Below are 22,084 nucleotides of genomic sequence, written 5' to 3' on the forward strand. Positions count from 1 at the left end.
TTGAGATTAATTGCCTGCTGTGTCCACTTTGCAAGCTGGGTTTTTGGCCATTTTATAAGATGGTCTGGCTTGAGCTCATGAGGTCATACGTGACAGGAGCAGAATTAGGCCATTCGGCCCATCAAGCCTACTCCGCCATTCAATCATGGCTGATCTATCTCTCCCTCCTAACCCCATTCTCCTGCCTTCTCCCCATAACCCCCGACACCTGTACTAGTCAAGAATCTATCTATCAATCTCTGCCTTAAAAATATCCATTGTCTTGGCCTCCACAGCCATCTGTGGCAAATAATCCCACAGATTCACCACCCTCTGACTAAATAAATTCCTCCTCATCTCCTTCCTAAAGGAACGTTCTTTAATTCTGAGACTATGATCTCTAGTCCTAGACTCTCCCGCTAGTGGAAACATCCTGTGCACATCCGCTCTATCCAAGGCTTTCACTATTCGGTTAGTTTCAATGAGGTCCCTCCTCATCAATCTAACGTATTATATGAAGTCTATTTGGAAAATAACTGCTGCCTTTCCCTTCCTCAGGCCTCAAACAATTGCACGGTGCTAATTCTTATTTGAGTGAATTAGAGGACATGGAGAAAGAGTGGATGGTGATACATCTGCAGCCGTCAAAGGGGCTGTGGGGCCTCCTCAAAGACCGCTTGACTCGATGGCAGCTCATCACTGTGATGGTGATGAACGCAGGTCTGCAGCTCAGCGGCATCAATGTTGTAAGTGCGAACGACAGGCTCGGCAAGACGACGTCTTACATCATATAGGGCGCTAACAAAGTTACGAAGTAATCCCCAATGGACCCCCTTTATTTTCGGGCCCCACCCCGCCCCCCCCCCCCCGACACTGTCCCTCTTTTCCTTTACTTTGTGTGTGGCCTCCACAATTAATCTGAAAAAACGCCCCGACCCGAAATGTCACCTATCCATCTTCACCCAAGATGTTCCTTGACTTGCTGAGTTACTCCAGCACTTTGTGTCTTTTCTTCTTACAAGTGTTGGTATTCAACAAAGTACAGTACCTTTGTCCGCATTCTGCTGCTGCTACTTGTGGCTCAGGACATTATCTTACTGCTACATGAATCTAAGGGTTTACTACGAGTTACGGACTATCTTGGTTGCACTAGGGACTTGGGGCTTTTATTTTGCACTATTTAAAAAAAATGATTGAACTTGTTCTTGTGTTGTCATTGAGCACTGACTTTACAGATCTGTCATGTTTAGTTTAGTTTAGTGAACCAGGGTCCGCGCCGACCAGTGATCCCCGCACATTAACACTATCTTACACCCACTAGGGATCATTTTGTCATTTACCAAGCCAATTAACCTACAAACCTGTACTTCTTTGGAGTGTGGGGGGAAAAAGAAGATCTCGGAGAAAACCCACGCAGGTCACGGGGAGAAAGTACAAACTCCGTGCAGACAGCGCCCGTAGTCGGGATCCAACCCGGGTCTCCACCGCTGCGCCACCGTGACCGCTGCAAGCAAGAATTTCACTGTTCCATTTGCAGTATGCACGACTACTAAACAATCTTGACTCTTCACTTCCCAACAAACCTTCTACATTTTAAAGCATTTTATCGCGATGCATCACAGCATGGTTTGGGAACAGCTCCATCCAAGACCGCAAGAAATTGCGGAGAATTGTGGACGCAGCCCACACCATCACACAAACCGACCTCCCTTGAGACATCGCCCATTCCTTCTCTGCAGAGATGCTGCCTGTCCCGCTGAGTTACTCCAACACTTTGTGTCGATCTCCTTTCTATCAACTCCATTTACACCTCAGGCTGCCTTGGCAAGGCCAGCAGTATAAACAATGACTAGTCTCACCCCAGCCACTCCCTCTTCTCCCCTCTCCTTTCAGGCAAGAGGTACAGAAGTGTGAAAAAGCACACCTCCAGATTCAGGGTCAGTTTCTTCCCAGGCAACTGAACCATCATACCAACAACCAGAGAGCGGCCCTGAGCTACCTCATTGGAGACCCTTGGACTATCTTTAATTGGACTTTACTGAACTTTATCTTGCACTAAACATTATTCATGTTATTCCCTTTGACCATGTATCTGAACACTGTAAACGGCTCGATTGTAATCATGTATTGTCTTTCTGCTGACTGGACACAACAAAAGCTTTTCACTGCAACTCGATGCACATAACAATGAACTAAACTAAACGTCTTTCCATCGGTTGGCAATAACAGTGGCGGTTTATTTGGTGAATTGTGATAGCAGGATCACGTTTCGGGTCAAGACCCTTCTTCAGACCCATCTCGACCCGAAACATCACCCATTCCTTCTCTCCGGAGATGCTGCCTGTCCCGCTGAGTTACTCCAGCTTTTTGTGTCTATCTTCGGTTTAAACCAGCATCTGCAGTTCCTTCCTGCACATTACCTCATGGGCTGCAGCCTTAACATTGGAATTAGATTAAAAGTAAATGTATAATCATAAGGTAAGGTTGACCATTGAACCAGACGTGGCCCAGTGTTAATCGTTAAACTAGTCGCGTGTCCATGAGATCACGGTGGGTCTATTTATATCAGCTTGCATTTGAAATTCATGGGTCCAAAGGGTCATTTTATCCAAATTACCTTTTCATAGAATACATAGAAAATAGGTGCAGGAGTAGGCCATTCGGCCCTTCGAGCCTGCACCGCCATTCAATATGATCATGGCTGATCATCCAACTCAGTATCCCGTACCTGCCTTCTCTCCATACCCCCTGATCCCTTTAGCCACAAGGGCCACATCTAACTCCCTCTTAAATATAGCCAATGAACTGGCCTCAACTACCTTCTGTGGCAGAGAGTTCCACAGACTCACCACTCTCTCTGTGAAAAATGTTTTTCTCATCTCGTCTTAAAGGATTTCCCCTTTATCCTTAAGCTGGACTTCCCCAACATCGGGAACAATCTTCATGCCTGTCTGCAATGGATAGTAGGCCTGTTAAAAGCTGCATGGAAACGCTGCTCCTCCATGGCTCCAGTGATCTGAGTTTGATCCTGCAGTCTGTGTGGAATTTGCATGTTCTTTCTGTAACCCTCTGCGTTTCCCCTGGGGTGAGTGTCTTGCAGAGGGACGCACGGGTCAGTAGGGTTAATGGCCCTCTGTCCGTTACCCCTTGGTGTGTGGGGACTGGTTGGGAAGGTGGGATAATATAGAACTTGTGTGATAACTCTTTTGATGTTTCCTTTCTCACACCTAACCCTTCCTTATTTCTGTGTCTCCCTCTCCCCTGACTCTCAGTCTCGACCCAAAATGTCACCTATTCCTTCTCTCCAGAGATGCTGCCTGGCCCGCTGAGTTATTCCAGCATTTTGTGTCTATCTTTGTGTAAACTGGTGACTGATGGCTGGTTTGAACTTGATGCTGAATCGTTCTATCGAGCAATCATTCCAATTTGCATTTATCTGACCCTGATCCCATTTTATTTTCCGCCACATTCATATCATTTCCCCTCCTTCCTGATGATGCTGCCACACACGCTGCGATTCTGGTACCCGACTAACCGACTAACCAGCATGTCTGCAGGAGTAGGGAGCACCTGGGGAAAACCCACGCACTCACAGGGAGAACGTGCACACTCCACACAGACAGCATCAGAGGTCACGATTGAACCAGGTCACCGAATCCGAGATGCAGCAGATCTACGAGCTGTACCACTGTGCCAGTGCTAGGTTTGCCCAGTGCCACGTGCATCGCTAGTCCGCACCGAACAGCGACCCCCGCACTTTAACGGCATCCTACACACACTAGCGACAATTTACATTGATACCAAGCTGATTAACCTACAAACCTGTACGTCTTTGGACTGTGGGAGGAAACCGAAAATCTCAGAAAACCCACGCGGTCACGGGGAGAAGGTACAAACTCCGTACAGACAAGCCCTGCTGGTCAGGATCGATCCCTGGTCTCTGGCACTGTAAGGCTGAAACTCTAACGCTGTGTCACAGTGCCGCACCTGAGGAGTTTTGGTATTAAAAGAGAACTTATCTCGATGGTGAAATGGAAGTCCATAATTTACAACATGTTAGAAACAAGAAAATAGGTGCAGGAGTAGGCCATTTGGCCCTTCGACCCACTACCGGCCATTCAATATGATCACGGCTGATCAGCCTAAATCAATACCCCGTTCCTGCTTTCTCCCCACATCCCTTGAATCCATTAGACCTAAGAGCTAAATCTAACTCTCTCTTGAAAACATCCAGTGAATTGGCCTCCACTGCCTTCTGTGGCAGAGAATTCCACAGATTCACAACTCTCTGGGTGAAAAAGTTTTTCCTCATCTCAGCCCTAAATGGCCTAACCCTTTATTCTTAAACTGTGACCCCTGGTTCTGGACTCCCCCAACATTGGGACCATTTCCCCTGCAGCTACGTAGTGCCTTTTAGTTTATAGTCATTGTATGAAAAACAACTCTACTGCTTTGGAAACAGTGAATTAGCCTGTTTGCAGCATTCGCCTACTTAGAACTTGAAATATCTTTTCAGTGCAAGGTGCCACAATCAAACACATGACTCCAATGATAGCATTGATGAACGACATCAGAAAGTGTATTTACAGCATGTTACTTACTACCTTTCAGTTGATGGCTGTTGTATGAGAAAGTTGTTTTTCTGTTTCAGATCTACTTCTATGCCACTTATATATTCAGTGCTGCTGGAATAGCACCGGCCTACATCCCCTATGTTACCATGGGGACGGGAGTCTGTGAGTGTTTCTCAGCGTTATGTTGTGTAAGTAGAAGATAATTGCAAACCCACCAAAACCAAATCAATCTAGCAGCTAACAGCGAGGTTATTTTCATTGCAGATTGGTACAGAAGAGGTTGACCTGAATGTTGCCCGCATTAGAAACATAGAAAATAGGTGCAGGAGTAGGCCATTCGGACCTTCGACTCAACACCGCCATTTAATATGATTATGGTTGATCATCCAAAATCAGTACCCCGTTCCTGCTTTTTCCCCATATCCTTTGATTCCGTTAGCCCTAAGAGCTAAATCTAACTCTCCCTTGAAAACATCCAGTGAGTTGGCCTCTACTGCCTTCTGTGGCAGAGAATTCCACAGATTCATAACTCTCTGGGTGAAAAAGTGTTTCCTCATCTCAGTCCTAAATGGCTTACCCCTTATTCTTATTAGAAGGTGATGGATGTATGGAACAAGCTGCCAGAGGAGGACCATCCCAACGTTTAAGAAACAGTTAGACAGGTACATGGTTAGGACAAGTTTGGAGGGATATGGACCAAACGCAGGCAGGTGGGACCAGTGTAGCTGGAACATTGTTGGCCGGTATGGGCAAGTTGGGCCGAAGGGCCTGTTTCCACACTGTATCACTCTATGACTCTAGAAGTTGAGCAAACTTGGATTGTTTTCCTTGGAGTGTCGGAGGCTGAGAGGAGACCTGATAGAAGTTTGTGAAGTTATCAGAGGCATAGATAGGGTGATCAGCCAGATTGTCTGCCGAAGCTGGAAATGTCATAAGCTAGAGAGCATAGCTTTAGGGTGAGAGAGGGAAAGTTTAAAGGAGATGTGCAGGACAAGTGCGGCACAGTGGTGCAGCGGTAGAATGGCTGCCTTCCAGCACCCGAGTCTCTGCCTTGCTGCAATAGAGACCCGGGTTCGATCCTGACTACGGGTGCTGACTGTACGGAGTTTGCACGTTCTCCCTCCCTCCCCCGCTGCGCCACCGTGCAGCCCCTTGAACCTCACGTGTTAACGAGGAAGCTTCTAATTAGCGAAGCCCTGCATTTTATATTACTAAGGTCTTGAGAACAAGTTACCAAACGCAGTGAAGGGTGGGCTGAAATGTCAAAGATGGGCTGAACGGCCTCGGGCTGCGACGAGATTTAAGCCAATGTCAAATGCTGTTTGCTTGTGTGTGAAGAGGTGCGGATGATAAAAGTTCATTATTCCTGTGAGGCGGGACGCTGGGAAAGTGGGCTGAAGAATGGTCAATGGAGGTTAATGCAGATTATGGAGGTCAATGGAGATAAGTGCAAGGTGTTGCATTTTGGAAAGTCAAACCAGGATGGGACCTTCACAGTGAATGGTAGCACCATAGGGAGTGTTGTAGAGAAGACAGATCTAGGAGTGCAGATACATAGTTCCCAGAAGGTTGCATCGCAGGTAAATAGGGTGGTCAAGGAGGTCTTCAATACATTGACTGGGTTCAATCCTGACCTCGGTTGCTGTCAGTGTGGAGTTTGCACCTTCTTCTTGTGACCATGTGGGTTTCCTCCAGGTGCTCCGGTTTCCTCCCACACCGCTCATCCTACTGCTCTCCAAGGAATAGAGTCCTAGACTGCTTCATCTCTCCCTATAGCTCAGGCCCTCGGGTCCTGGCAACATCTTTGTAAATCTTCTCTACACCCTTTCCATCTTGACAACATATTTCCTATAACATGGTGATCAAAACTGAACACAATATTCTAAATATGGCCTCACCGACGACTTGTATAACTGCAACATGACTTACCAACTTCAATACTCAATACTCTGACTGATGAAGGCCAAGGCGCCTCTATAACATCACCCCTCATCCTCCTGCGCTTCAAGGGATAAAGTCCTAGCCTGCTCAATTCCCTATAAATCAGGATCTTGTCCGGGCAACATCCTCATAAATCTGCTGTGCACCCTCTCCAGCTTAAAGGCAACATCCTCGTAAATCTTTAGTTTAGTTTAGTTTAGAGATACAGCGCGGAAACAGGCCCATCGGCCCACCGAGTCCGCGCCGACTGGCGATCCCCGCACGCTAACGCTATCCTACACACACTAGGGACAATTTACAATTGCACCAAGCCAATTAACCTACAAACCTGCACGTCTTTGGGAGGAAGCAGGTTCACCCGGGGAAAAGCCACGCAGGTCGTGGGGAGAACATACGAACTCTGTACAGACAGCACCTGCGGTCAGGATCGAACCAGGGCTTCTGCCGCTGTAAGGCAGCAATACTAGGGTGTCACGGTGGCGCAGCGGTAGAGTTGCTGCCTTACAGCGAATGCAGCGTCGGAGACCCGGGTTCGATCCCGACTACGGGTGCTGTCTGTACGGAGTTTGTACGTTCTCCCCATGACTTACGCAGGTTTTCTCTGAGGTTTTCGGTTTCCTCCCACACTCCAAAGAAGTACAGGTTTGTAGGTTACTTGGCTTGGAAAATGTATTAAAAAAATTGTCCACAGTGGGTGTAGGATCGTGTTAATGTGCGGGGATCGCTGGTCGGCGTGGGCCGAAGGGCCTGTTTCTGTGCTGTAACTCTAAACTAAACGACTGCTGGACACCGCGCCATAATTCCCTGCTTAATGGCCAAACCCTACAATCTCTGCACCTTTCCAGCTTAAATGTACCTGAGTACACTGAGTGTTGAGTCTTCCCGAGTCTCTCTGAGACACTGTTAATGGTGTCATTCATTTCCAGAGCCTTTTGATTGAATGGCTCGGCAGGCGGGTCCTCATCATCGGTGGCTATTTCCTCATGGCTGTGTGGTGTGCCGTAATAACCATTACACTAACCTACCAGGTAAGAAGGCTTGTCTATTGGTTCAGATTCCAACCTCCCTCCCCTTTAAAACCGCACGCCCCCTCGGCAAGGCCAGCAGCATAATCAAGGGTTAGGGTCCTCCCCTCTCCCATCGGGTCAAAGATATAGAAGTGTGAAAACGCACACCTTCAGATTCAGGGACAGTTTCTTCGAACCATCCTACCAACAACCAGAGTGCAGTCCTGAGCTATTATCAACCTCACTCGAAACCCTCGGCCTATCTTAGATCAGACTTTACTGGACTTTGTCTTGCACTAAACGTTATTCACATTATTCCCTTTGACATGTATCTGCAAATATTGTAATCATGTATTGTCTTTCCACTGACTGGTTAGCACGCAACTAAATCTTTTTGCTATACCTTGATAGACGTGACAATAACCTAAACTCCAAGCTCAGATTCAAATTAGTTTATTATCGTATACACCAGAGTGCAGTGAAATCCCTATTCACATGAAGCTCCCCGAGTAAACAGTTACTTACAGTAATACAACAATACACAATGATGAGTGCAGAGAGAAGAATGGTGCATGATTGTCGTGCAAAAATAAATCTGAACAGTACAAAAGAATATTAGTAAAGTACAATCATGGAATAATTCAATGAGGTAGAATTAAGAGGTGGCACAGAGGCGCATCTAGTGGATCTGCTGTCTCTCAGACAGAGATCTGGGTTTGATCCTGACCTCGGGTGCTGTCTGTGATGAGTTTGCACATTCTCCCTGTGACCGTGTGCTCCGGTTTCACCCCACATCTCAAAGACGTGCAGGTTTCTAAGTTGATCGGCCTCTGAAAAATCACCCCTGATGTGTGGGAAGTGGATGCAAAAGTGGGGTAAAACAGAGCTAGCGAGCGATTGGTCGACGTGCACTCAGGGCTCTCACTTAACTTTTTTTCTCTGATGCCAGCCGGGCAACCTAGGCAGCTTTTTAGGTTGCCAAATGACAGTTTAGGTGGTCATTTAAGACGGCTTGCATGCCAGGTACGATAATCTGCTCGGACGAAGTGCGTAGTTACCAGTCGGAATTATGCTCAACGAAGCATTCACATATTATTTCTGCATCAAATGAAGTCACAAACTAAACATATTCACCAATCAAGACATGTGGCTGGCTGCGGCAGTGCGCGTGTGCAGGGGGGGGGGGGGTTGTGCGCATGTGCAGGGCGGCCAGCCGTGCTGGCGGATGAGGAACGGCCGGAGAGCGGAGACTCGGCGGCCCGGACACAGATGGCAGGCGGAGACGGAGAGAGATAGAGAGATAGAGAGTGGGGCCAAGCCTGGCAAAATGACATGGCTTTTAGGTTGCCCGGAGGGACTTTAGGTAGCCATCGGCCTCTGGTAGCCTGTGATAGAATAAACCTAAACCTGTACCTGAATATAAATCCCTGCAAGAAACATAAATTTCTTATTGCGAGTCAGAAACTCTCACCCTAACCACCTTTTCTTTCCCTATTGATATTATTGCTTTTATAACCATTTTCTATAACGTGAGGTGTCTTAGGAATGACCTGTATATGACAAATATCAACATTAATCAATCTCTACCCATGCATGGGTATCAGTTTTCTGGGACTGGAGTTTCTCAGTATCAATCTTTCTGATCATTTGAAAGTTGGCAAAGCTGGACTTTTAACCTATTAACGTGATGTGGGCCAGCAGTGAGTTGCACGAGTCTCTCTGGTAACTCCTTATATCTTAGTTTAGTTTTGTTTAGATTAGTGATACAGCGTGGAAACAGACTCCTCTGCATCTTCAATGCTAAGAATCAAACCACCGTCCACAACCGCAAGGTGTCAGGGGCTATGGGGAGAAGGCAGGAGAATGGGGTTAGGTCGGAGGAAGAGATAGATCAGCCATGATTGAATGGCGGAGTAGACTTGATGGGCCGAATGGCCCAATTCTACTCCTATTCCTTATGACCTTATGAACCCCATTGCATCTTCATTTCCGTGAGCCGACATGTCCTTCCCATAAACCACTGACATCAACAATTCATAGATAGTGTGGGAAGGAATGTAGTGTTCTAGCAGTACCCTGAATCTGGCTTTGCTTGTGGCCCAGTGCAGATAGACACAGACACAAGATAGAACATGGGTGGCACGGTGGTGCAGCAGTGGAGTTGCTGCCTCACAGCCCCAGAGAGCCGGGTGTGAGCCTGACTACGGGTGCTTTCTGTGCGGAGTTTGTACATGCTCCTGTTTCCCCCACACACTCCAGGTTAATTGGTTTCGGTAAAGATTGTAAATGGACCCTACTGTGTGTAATTGTGCTATTGTGTGGGAATCGCTGGTCAGTGCGGACTCGGTGGGCCAAAGGGCCTGTTTCTGCGCTGTATCTCTAAACTAGACTCAAAATAAACATCCAGTAGAGATTGGGATCCCCGACTCGAACCTGTGCAGAGATTCTCCAGTATCACGTTGCATGATCTGCCTTTGACATGATTTGACATTTGTGTTTGCAGGATTCCTATTTCTTGGTGCCCTATATGACAATGACGTTTTTGTTTGCATTTATTCTGAGCTTTGGCCTGGGACCAGGTAAGTATATTTATATTAAACCTCAAGTTAAAAAGTGTTGACATACAACTGTTTCCGTTTGATAACTTTGGGTCATCTACCTTTTATTCTCCATCAGTTTGATTCTGCAGTCCATTTAATATCTCCAGCAGATGTCCTTGTGTATCTGACTACACCTCTGAAATCGGTCTTGTTCAATTATCAATATGGTACTTACAGTATGATACAATATTATATTAGCAAAATGGGGGCACGAAGGGGCAGCGGTAGAGCTACTGCCTTACAGCGCCAGAGACCCGGGTTTGATCCCAACTACGGGTGCGGTCTGTACGGAGTTTGTACGTTCTCCCCGTGACCCGCGTGGGTTTTCTCCGAGATCTTCAGTTTCCTCCCACACTCCCAAGACGTACGGGTTTGTAGGCTAATTGGTTCCTAGTGTGTGTATAGGAGAGTGTTGGTGTGCGGGGATCACTGGCCGGCGCAGACATGAAGGGCCGAAGGGCCTGTTTCCGCGCTGTATCTCTGAACTAAACTGTAAACTAAACTAAACAACTTCAAATAATCTGTGTTCATTTTCAAGAATGTCGGGGTGTCTCAGAGTCTGCTTGTTATTAAGTTCCCAATCCCACTGGAGCAGAGGTTTAGGATTTAGAAGCAACATCTTGTTTAGATGCACCACAGTGCTTCAGCTAGGGGCGACACAGTGGCTCAATTGAAAGAGCCGCTGCCTCACAGTGCCAGAACCCTGGATTCAAACCCGACCCCCGGTGCTGTGTGTGTGTGTGTGTAGTTTCACATATACTAGGCCTCCACAGCCTAATGAATTCCACAAATTCACCAAACCCTCTGTAAAGAAATTCCTCCTCATCTCCTTTCGAAAGGTACGTCTTTTTATTCTGAGGCTGTGTGGCCTCTGGTCCTAGACTCTCCCACTAGTGGAGACATCCTCTCCACACCCACTCTATCCAGGCCTTTCACTATTTGGTAAAATTCAATGAGGTCCTCCCTCTCCTCAGCCTTCGAAACTCCAGCGACTACAGGCCCAGTGCCATCAAACGCTCATCATATGTTAACCCAGTCATGCATGGGATCATTCTTGTAAACCTCCTCTGCACCCTCTCCAAAGCCAGCACACCCTTCCTCGGATATGGAGCCCAAAACTGCTCACAATACCCCAAATGCGATCTGACCAGTGCCTTATAAAGCCTCAGCATTACATCCCTGTTTTTATATTCTAATCCTCTCAAAACAAATGCTGGCATTGCATTTGCCTTCCTTACTACCGATTCGACTTGCAAATTGACGTTTTGTGAATCCTGCACCAGCACGTGTGTGAATGGGCGATCGATGGTCGGTGTGGACTCAGTGGGCAGAATCTCTAAACTAAACTAATCTCGTGATATGGTTTCCCCATACTTCGTGGAGTCTGGAATTCAATGTAAGCTGGTCCCACCTGGATTCCTCCTGTAGCTCTTGGTTCCCTGAACGCCTGGTTATAATGGGGACAGGAGGGAACGGTAGCTCTTCACTGAAGGTCTCCAGCAATGTAAAGCCAGGTCAATACGGGGGGGGGGGGGGGGGGGGGGAGGGAAATCTAAATGTGCTTCACTGAAGATAGACACAAAATGCTGGAGTAACTCAGCGGGACTGGCAGCATCTCTGGGGAGAGGGAATGGGTGACGTTTCGACACGTTTCTGAGTTACTCCAGCATTTTCTGTCTACTGTCGATTTAAACCAGCATCTGCAGTTCCTTCCCACATGTGCGCTTCACCGAGTCGCTTGTCTGTCTCCAGGGGGAGTGACCAACACGGTGACGGGGGAGCTGTTCACACAGAAGGCCCGGCCAGCAGCCTACATGGCCAGTGGCGCCATTAGCTGGCTCAGCTTCTTCCTCGTCAGTATGACCTTCCCCCTGATTGTGGTAAGTTGCTGTTAGCCCAGTGAACCCAATGCATCCCCCATCCCCACCAACGTTCCACCCACCCAACCCGTGTAGTGAGGAAGGGAAGGGTTTGCATTTGAGCGGAAGGGCGGACTTGCCTCTGCCCTCTGTCCCAACCAGTGTCTGACCTCAGCACCACGGGGAACAAAGGTGGGTGGGCGAGGAGTGGGACATGGCGTCCAAGGATGGTGATGGCTGGAAGGATGAAGGGCGATCTTATAACCATATAACAATTACAGCACGGAAACAGGCCATCTCGGCCCTACAAGTCCGTGCCAAACAACTTTTTTCCCTTAGTCCCACCTGCCTGCACTCATACCATAACCCTCCATTCCCTTCTCATCCATATGCCTATCCAATTTATTTTTAAATGATACCAACGAACCTGCCGCCACCACTTCCACTGGAAGCTCATTCCACACCGCTACCACTCTCTGAGTAAAGAAGTTCCCCCTCATGTTACCCCTAAACTTCTGTCCCTTAATTCTGAAGTCATGTCCTCTTGTTTGAATCTTCCCTATTCTCAAAGGGAAAAGCTTGTCCACATCAACTCTGTCTATCCCTCTCATCATTTTAAAGACCTCTATCAAGTCCCCCCTTAACCTTCTGCGCTCCAGAGAATAAAGACTTAACTTATTCAACCTATCTCTGTAACTTAGTTGTTGAAACCCAGGCAACATTCTAGTAAATCTCCTCTGTACTCTCTCTATTTTGTTGACATCCTTCCTATAATTGGGCGACCAAAATTGTACACCATGCTCCAGATTTGGTCTCACCAATGCCTTGTACAATTTTAACATTACATCCCAGCTTCTATACTCAATGCTCTGATTTATAAAGGCTAGCATACCAAAAGCTTTCTTTACCACCCTATCTATATGAGATTCCACCTTCAAGGAACTATGCACGGTTATTCCCAGATCCCTCTGTTCAACTGTATTCTTCAATTCCCTACCATTTATCATGTACGTCCTATTTTGATTTGTCCTGCCAAGGTGTAACACCTCACATTTATCAGCATTAAACTCCATCTGCCATCTTTCAGCCCATTTTTCCAAATGGCCTAAATCACTCTGTAGACTTTGGAAATCCTCTTCATTATCCACAACACCCCCTATCTTGGTATCATCTGCATACTTACTAATCCAATTTACCACCCCTTCATCCAGATCATTGATGTACATGACAAACAACAAAGGACCCAACACAGATCCCTGAGGCACCCCACCAGTCACCTGCCTCCAACCCGACAAACAGTCATCCACCATTACCCTCTGGCTTCTCCCATTTAGCCACTGCTGAATCCATCTTGCTATTCCTGCATTTATACCCAACAGTTTAACCTTCTTAACCAACCTTCCATGAGGAACCTTGTCAAAGGCCGTACTAAAGTCCATATAGACAACATCCACTGCTTTACCCTCGTCAATTTCCCTAGTAACCTCTTCAAAAAATTCAAGAAGATTAGTCAAACATGACCTTCCAGGCACAAATCCATGTTGACTGTTACTAATCAGACCCTGTTTATCCATATGCTTATATATATTATCTCTAAGTATCTTTTCCATTAATTTGCCCACCACTGAAGTCAAACTAACAGGTCTATAATTGCTAGGTTTACTCTTAGAACCCTTTTTAAACAATGGAACAACATGCGCAGTACGCCAATCCTCGGGGACTATTCCCGTTTCTAATGACATTTGAAATATTTCTGTCATAGCCCCGGCTATTTCTACACTAACTTCCCTCAATGTCCTAGGGAATATCCTGTCAGGACCTGGAGACTTATCCACTTTTATATTTTTCAAAAGTGTCAGTACTTCTTTTACTTTGAAACTCACAGTATCCATAGCTACTCTACTAGTTTCCATTACCTCACATAATTCAATATCCTTCTCCTTGGTGAATACCGAAGAAAATAAATTGTTCAATATCTCCCCCATCTCTTTTGGCTCTGCAGATAGCTGCCCACTCTGTTTCTCCAATGGACCAATTTTATCCCTCGTTATCCTTTTGCTATTAATATAGCTGTAGAAACATATAATATAGCTTATAGAAACATATAAAATTATAAAAGGACTGGACAAGCTAGATGCTGGAAAAATGTTCCCAATGTTGGGCGAGTCCAGAACCAGGGGCCACAGTCTTAGAATAAATGGGAGGTCATTTAAGACTGAGGTGAGAAAAAACATTTTCACCCAGAGAGTTGTGAATTTATGGAATTCCCTGCCACAGAGGGCAGTGGAGGCCAAGTCACTGGATGGATTTCAGAGAGAGTTAGATAGAGCTCTAGGGGCTAGTGGAGTCAAGGGATATGGGGAGAAGGCAGGCACGGATTATTGATAGGGGACGATCAGCCATGATCGCAATGAATGGCGGTGCTGGCTCGAAGGGCCGAATGGCCTCCTCCTGCACCTATTTTCTATGTTTCTACTAGAAACTTTCTAGGAACCTGAAGGGTAAATTTTTCACACAATGGGTGGTGGGTGTCGGAAGAGGTCATTGAGGCAGGGACTATTGCATCATTTAAGAAACATTTTGACAGGTACATGAATAGGACAGGTTTAGAGGGATATGGGCCGAATGCAGGCAAGTGGGACTAGTGTAGCTGGGACATGTTGTTCGGTGTGGGCAAGTTGGGCTGAAGGGCCTGTTTCCATGCTGTCTAACTCTATGACTATGTGACAATAACAACACCGTTGAACCATTGTCTTTGTTGCCAGGAGACCATGCAGCACCTCTGCTTCCTCATCTTCCTCGTCGTGTGCCTCCTTGTCTCGCTGTTTGTCTACGTGGTTTTACCCGAGACTAAGAACAAGACCTTCGTGGAGATCGAGAAGGAATTTTGGGCTCGGAATTTGCGGTGCGGTTTACCGATTGCGCCTGCGGACGGAATTATGGCAGGTGTGACGTTGGCCGTTGTGAGGAAACCTTAATGTTGCTGCCGGCGGCCATCTTGGTTTGAGGTGGGACTGCAGGGCCGGATGCAGCTTGTTCCAGTGACCAGCGGCGGTAGACGTCTCACGGCCACTCCACGTGTTTTGGAACAGCTTTGTTTGTTAGGTTCGCAGTTAAAAAATAGAACAATTTCAGCCTTTTTCTAAACCTGATTATCTCCTTGCTACAGTAGTGCCTCTTCTGACTAGAGTCTTCCTGCTCCACAGATGAGATGCTTCGTCATCTGCTGAGTGTTGATAGCAGTAGATCTCAAACTTTTGATTGGAATAAAGTACATAATAATAATTTCATGTGGCGATTACATAAAATAGTCTTCCTTGTTTCTCCTGCACAGTTGTTACTTTGCATGCACCAACCGCTTTCAGCATTGATTCCAGTCAGGAACAATTCCAATAAGGTGGGGGATGGGACCACTGATAACAAAGACGAACCCAGTGGGGGGGGTGGGGCGCCGAGAGAACAAAGGGGGGCCCGGTGTGGGGGAGGGGAGGGGGCTGCGGAGAACAAAGAGGGACTATTTGGGGACTACATTGAACGCTTGTAACTTTGTCTGCGCCCTATGCGTGGCAACTCTGCATACCTTGTGAATCCCCGCAGCTACCCGCCCGTAGTCGGGATCGAACCCGGTTCTCTGGCGCTGTAATATAATATGCCCCTGTCCCACTTGGGAAACCTGAATGGATACCTCTGGAGACTTTGTGCCCCACCCAAGGTTTCCGTGCGATTCCCGGAGGTTTTTGTCAGTCTCCCTACCTGCTTCCACTACCTGCAACCTCCGGCAACCACCTGCAACCTCCGGGAACTGCACGGAAACCTTGGGTGGGGCGCAAAGTCCCCAGAGGTTTCCGTTCGGGTTTCCTAAGTGGGACAGGGGCATAAGGTAGCAACTCCACCACTGCGCCACAGTGCCGCCCTTTATCTGTGCATTGTGGACGGCTTGATTGTAATCATGTCTAGTCTTTTCTTTTCACTGTAACTCGGTATACGCGATGATAATAAACTAATCTAATCTAAACTATTCATCAGGCCCCGGGGATTTATCCACCTTAATCTGCTCTAAAACTGCCAGCTCCTCCCACATCGGAATGTGGATACTTTCCAATGCATCATTGTGATTTTCCTTTCTAGCACATTCTCCATGGTAAAAAGACCCAGGAAATATTCACTTAACACCTCACCATCTTCTATAGCTCCACACATAAATGACCAAGCTGATTCTCCAGGGGACCAATTTTCTCCCTCATTACTCTTATTTTTCTCTTTCTTATATGTATTTTTTAGTGATACAGCGCGAAAGGAGGCCCTTTGGCCCACTGAGTCCGTGCCGACCAGTGATCCCTGTACACTAGCACTGTCCTACACGTTAGTGACAATTTACAATTCTTACCGAAGCCATTTAACCTGCAGACCTGTACGTCTTTGGAGTGTGTGGGGAAACCGGAGCTCCCGGAGAAAACCCAGACGGTCACAGGGAGAACGTACAAACTCCGTACAGACAGAACCAGTAGTCAGGATCACACCTGGTGTTGTAAGGCAGCAACTGTACTTATTCTTCTTGTATCAGTGCTTCCCAATGTGGAGAAAGCTGGCTTGCTGCAGATGCCATCAGGTGGGGCTGGAACTATTGACTAAGGCAAACAACAGGGGAAGAGGCACTTCAGCTCATCTTGCCCATGCCGACCAAGATGCCCCAACTAAACTATCCCCAGCCTATCCATGGACCTGTACAAGTGTAATTTAAATGCTATTATCACACCTGCCTCAACTACTTTCTTTGGCTTCTGAAGTTGCTGTTAACATAGAAAATAGGTGGAGGAGGAGGCCATTTGGCCCTTCGAGCCAGCACCGCCATTCATTGTGATCATGGTTGATCATCCACAATCAGTAACCCTTGCCTGCCTTCTCCCCATATCCCTTGATTCCGCTAGCCCCTAGAGCTCTATCTAACTCTTCTAAATTCACCCAGTAAATTGGCCTCCACTGCCTTCTGTGCCAGAGAATTCCACAAATTCACAACTCTCTGGGTTAAAAAGTTTTTTTCTCATCTCAGTTTTAAACGGCCTCCCCTTTATTCTTAGACTGTGGCCCCTGGTTCTGGACTCTCCCCCCCAACATTGTGAACATTTTTACCTGAATCTAGCTTGTCCAGTCCTTGTATAATTTTACATGTTCTTAGCTCAGCTCCCTCCAATTTGCTCTTGTGTCCGTTGGCCAGCCATGGAGGGAGGCGGTGGGACTAATGATGCCACAACTCATAGTGAAGGCGGGTCACAACTAAAGCAAGTAAGAGCCATTATTATTATTTATTGGTGTGGTCGTGAGTTGTTGCTGACGCTCAGCCTGCAGTGTCAAAGAGGACCCTTCCCCTGACGTGGTGGACCAAGCGGAAAATGAGACACAAGGAACTGCAGATGCTGGAATCTTGCGTAGAAGACAAAGTGCTGGAGTAACTTCGCAAACAGTCTGTATTTTGTTCATTTGAAGGTGCATATTCCCCAAAGCAAACATAACCTCAACATGAATTGAAATAGAGTCACTGTACGGGACCTGTGATTCATTAATACAAACATTCTCGGGGGTTTCAACCCATCTGCCGTCCAACTCCCCTCAACCGTTCAACTCGACGAAGAAACAGTTGGACAGGTACATGGATAGGACAGGTTTGGAGGGATATGGACCAAACGCAGGCAGGTGGGACTAGTGTAGCTGGGACATGTTGGCCGGTATTGGGCAAGTTGGGCCGAAGGGCATGTTTCCACACTGTCGTTCTATGAACTGTATCCACCTATCACTTGCCCAGCCAATGCCGTCTGCGGCAATGAATTCCACAGATTCACCACCCTCTGACTAGAGAAATTGCTTCTCATCTCCTTCCTAAAGGAACGCCCGTTAATTCTGAGGCTGTGACCTCTAGTCTTAAACATCCTCTCCACATCCACTCTATCCAAGCCTTTCACTATTCTGTACGTTTCAATGCGGTTTCCCCCCCTCATTTTTCTGAATTCCAGTGAGTACGGGCCCAATGCTGTCCAACGAGTGCAGAGAGAAGTTCTTCTTGAAAACTTTGATTAAATCATCGCTAAACCTTTAGATTCCAGGACACAAGCAAAACACAGCTTCAGGTGAAGGTTAAATTTCATCCGAAATCTCCGTCTGAGAGACCTGCACGGTGGCGCAGTGGTAGAGTTGCTGACTTACAGTGCCAGAGGCCCGGGTTCGATCCTGACTACGGCTGCTGTCTGCAGGAAGATTGTTCCCAATGTTGGGGAAGTCCAGAACAAGGGGTCACAGTTTAAGGATAAGGGGGAAATCTTTTAGGACCGAGATGAGAAATACATTTTTCACACAGAGAGTGGTGAATCTCTGGAATTCACTGCCACAGAAGGTAGTTGAGGCCAGTTCATTGGCTATATTTAAGAGGGAGTTAGATGTGGCCCTTGTGGCTAGAGGGATCAGGGGGTATGGAGAGAAGGCAGGTACAGGATACTGAGTTGGATGATCAGCCATGATCATATTGAATGGTGGTGCAGGCTCGAAGGGCCGAATGGCCTACTCCTGCACCTATTTTCTATGTATGGAGTTTGCACGTTCTCCCCGTGACCTGTGTGGGTTTTCTCCGGTTGCTCCGGTTTCCTCCCACATTCCAAAGACGTGCAGGTGAATTGGCTTCTGTACGTTGTCCCTAGTGTGTAGGACAGAACTAGTGTACGGGTGATCGCTGGTCGGCGCGGACTCGGTGGGCCGAGGGTCCTGCTTCCACGCTAGATCTCCATGAAACTAAAGGTGTAATTACTTGTGAAGAAATGCAATCTGACCAGTGCCTTGTAAAGCCTCAGCGTTACTTCCCTGTTTTTATATTCTAATCCTCTCAAAACAAATGCTCGCATTGCATTTTCCTTCCTTACTACCGATTCGACTTGCAAACTGACGTTTGTGAATCCTGCACCAGCACGTGTGTGAATGGGCGATCGATGGTCGGTGTGGACTCAGTGGGCGGAATCTCTAAACTAAACTAATCTCGTGATATGGTTTCCCCATACTTCGTGGAGTCTGGAATTCAATTTAAGCTGGCCCCACCTGGATTCCTCCTGTAGCTCTTGGTTCCCTGAACGCCTGGTTATAATGGGGACAGGAGGGAACGGTAGCTCTTCACTGAAGGTCTCCAGCAATGTAAAGCCAGGTCAATACGTCTTGGAGACTAGGGGGGGGAGGGGAGGGAAATCTAAATGTGCTTCACTGAAGATAGACACAAAATGCTGGAGTAACTCAGCGGGACAGGCAGCATCTCTGGGGAGAAGGAATGGGTGACGTTTCGGGTCGAAACATCACCCATTCCTTCTCCCCAGAGATGCTGCCAGTCCCGCTGAGTTACTCCAGCATTTTGTCTACTGTCGATTTAAACCAGCATCTGCAGTTCCTTCCCACATGTGCGCTTCACCGAGTCGCTTGTCTGTCTCCAGGGGGAGTGACCAACACGATGACGGGGGAGCTGTTCACACAGAAGGCCCGGCCAGCAGCCTACATGGCCAGTGGCGCCATTAGCTGGCTCAGCTTCTTCCTCGTCAGTATGACCTTCCCCCTGATTGTGGTAAGTTGCTGTTAGCCCAGTGAACCCAATGCATCCCCCGTCCCCACCAACGTTCCACCCACCCAACCCGTGTAGTGAGGAAGGGAAGGGTTTGCACTTGAGCGGGAGGGCGGACTTGCCTCTGCCCTCTGTCCCAACCAGTGTCTGACCTCAGCTCCACGGGGAACAAAGGTGGATGGGTGAGCAGTGGGACATGGCGTCCAAGGATGGTGATGGCTGGAAGCCCCGCAACAGCCTGGGATTGGCCTGGGACAGGCACCACCCGTTAGAACAGGAGCGCCAAAACATGCGGGGCCCAGTAGACTGTACACTCGCTAATGTTCACAAGTTCACACGTCATAGGAGTAGAATTAGGCCATTCGGCCCATCGGCCACTCTGCCATTCAATCCTGGCTGATCTCTGCCTCCTAATCCCATTTTCTTGCCTTCGCCTCATAACCCTTTACACCAGTTCTAATCAAAGATTTGTCTTGCTCTGCCTTACAAATATCCACTGACTTGGCCTCCACAGCCCTCTGAGGCAATGAGTTCCACAGATTAACCTAGAAGTTCCTCCTCACCTCCCTTCTAAAAGAGCACCCTTTAATTCTGAAGCTGTGACTTCTGGTCCTAGACTGTCCCACTAGTGAAAACATCCTTTCCACATCCACTCTATCTATGCCTTTCGTTATTCTGTAAGTTTCAATGAGGTTCCCCCTCAACCTTCTAAGCTCCAGAGAGTAGAGGCCCAGTGCTGTCAAACGCTCATCATATGCTAACGCACTCATTCCTGGAATCATTCTTGTAAACCTCCTCTGGACCCTCTCCAGAGCCAGCACATCCTTCAGGGATCATGGGGTCTGGCAATATTCTGCTGGATTGCTTGTAAGATAAAGAATTTCACTGTGTTAACACTCAGTACAGAGAATATTTACGAGGATGTGCAGAGAAGATTTACGAGGATGTTGCCAGGACCCGAGGGCTCTGAGTTATGGGGAGAGGTTGAGCAGGCTCGGACTCCATTCGTTGGAGCGCAGGAGGATGAGGGGTGATCTTATAGAGATGCACAAAATCATGGGAGGATTAGATCAGGTAAACACACGGAATCTCTTGCTCAGAGTAGGGGGATTGAAAACCAGTGGACATGGGTTTAAGGTGAGGGGGGGAAAAGTTTTATAGGAAGATTATAGGAGATTGATCCCTGGGATGGCGGGACTGTCCTATGAGGAAAGATTGAAAAGACTAGGCTTGTATTCACTGGAGTTTAGAAGGATGAGGGGGATCTTATAGAAACATATAAAATTATAAAAGGACTGGACAAGCTAGATGCAGGAAAAATGTTCCCAATGTTGGGCGAGTCCAGAACCAGGGGCCACAGTCTTAGAATAAAGGGGAGGTCATTTAAGACTGAGGTGAGAAAAAAACTTTTTCACCCAGAGAGTTGTGAATTTATGGAATTCCCTGCCACAGAGGGCAGTGGAGGCCAAGACACTGGATGGATTTCAGAGAGAGTTAGATAGAACTCTAGGGGCTAGTGGAGTCAAGGGATATGGGGAGAAGGCAGGCACGGGTTATTGATAGGGGACGATCAGCCATGATCGCAATGAATGGCGGTGCTGGCTCGAAGGGCCGAATGGCCTCCTCCTGCACCTATTTTCTATGTTTCTACTAGAAACTTTCTAGGAACCTGAAGGGTACATTTTTCACACAATGGGTGGTGGGTGTCGGAGGAGGTAATTGAGGCGGGGACTATTGCATCATTTAAGACATTTAGACAGGTACATGAATAGGACAGGTTTAGAGGGATATGGGCCGAATGCAGGCAGGTGGGACTAGTGTAGCTGGGACATGTTGGTCGGTGTGGGCAAGTTGGGCTGAAGGGCCTGTTTCCACGCTGTCTAACTCTATGACTATGTGACAATAACAACACCGTTGAACCATTGTCTTTGTTGCCAAGAGACCATGCAGCACTACTGCTTCCTCATCTTCCTCGTTGCGTGCCTCCTTGTCTCGCTGTTTGTCTACGTGGTTTTACCCGAGACTAAGAACAAGACCTTCGTGGAGATCGAGAAGGAATTTTGGGCTCGGAATTTGCGGTGCAGGTTACCGTTTGCGCCTGCGGACGGAATTATGGCAGGTGTGACGTTGGCCGTTGTGAGGAAACCTTAATGTTGCTGCCGGCGGCCATCTTGGTTTGAGGTGGGACTGCAGGGCCGGATGCAGCTTGTTCCAGTGACCAGCGGCGGTAGACGTCTCACGGCCACTCCACGTGTTTTGGAACAGCTTTGTTTGTTAGGTTCGCAGTTAAAAAATAGAACAATTTCAGCCTTTTTCTAAACCTGATTATCTCCTTGCTACAGTAGTGCCTCTTCTGACTAGAGTCTTCCTGCTCCACAGATGAGATGCTTCGTCATCTGCTGAATGTTGATAGCAGTAGATCTCAAACTTTTGATTGGAATAAAGTACATAATAATAATTTCATGTGGTGATTACATAAAATAGTCTTCCTTGTTTCTCCTGCACAGTTGTTACTTTGCATGCACCTTTCAGCATTGAT

The 22,084-nt window shown here is 47.4% G+C and overlaps 1 protein-coding gene across 1 annotated transcript in view; it reads left to right on the plus strand.

Moving 5' to 3' along the window:
* Positions 1–15,360, plus strand: part of LOC116987170 (solute carrier family 2, facilitated glucose transporter member 11-like) — a 42,001-nt gene extending 26,641 nt beyond the window's left edge. Inside the window, exons 7-12 of the mRNA XM_033043046.1 lie at positions 538–725; positions 4,631–4,741; positions 7,421–7,522; positions 10,005–10,080; positions 11,854–11,981; positions 14,726–15,360. Of these exons, the coding sequence (XP_032898937.1) occupies positions 538–725; positions 4,631–4,741; positions 7,421–7,522; positions 10,005–10,080; positions 11,854–11,981; positions 14,726–14,938 (818 nt within the window). The 3' untranslated portion in view covers positions 14,939–15,360. The remainder of the gene's footprint in view (positions 1–537; positions 726–4,630; positions 4,742–7,420; positions 7,523–10,004; positions 10,081–11,853; positions 11,982–14,725) is intronic.
* Positions 15,361–22,084: the final 6,724 nt, after the last annotated feature.

This window comes from Amblyraja radiata, chromosome 25 (assembly GCF_010909765.2).
Source record: "Amblyraja radiata isolate CabotCenter1 chromosome 25, sAmbRad1.1.pri, whole genome shotgun sequence".
NCBI lineage: Eukaryota > Metazoa > Chordata > Chondrichthyes > Rajiformes > Rajidae > Amblyraja > Amblyraja radiata.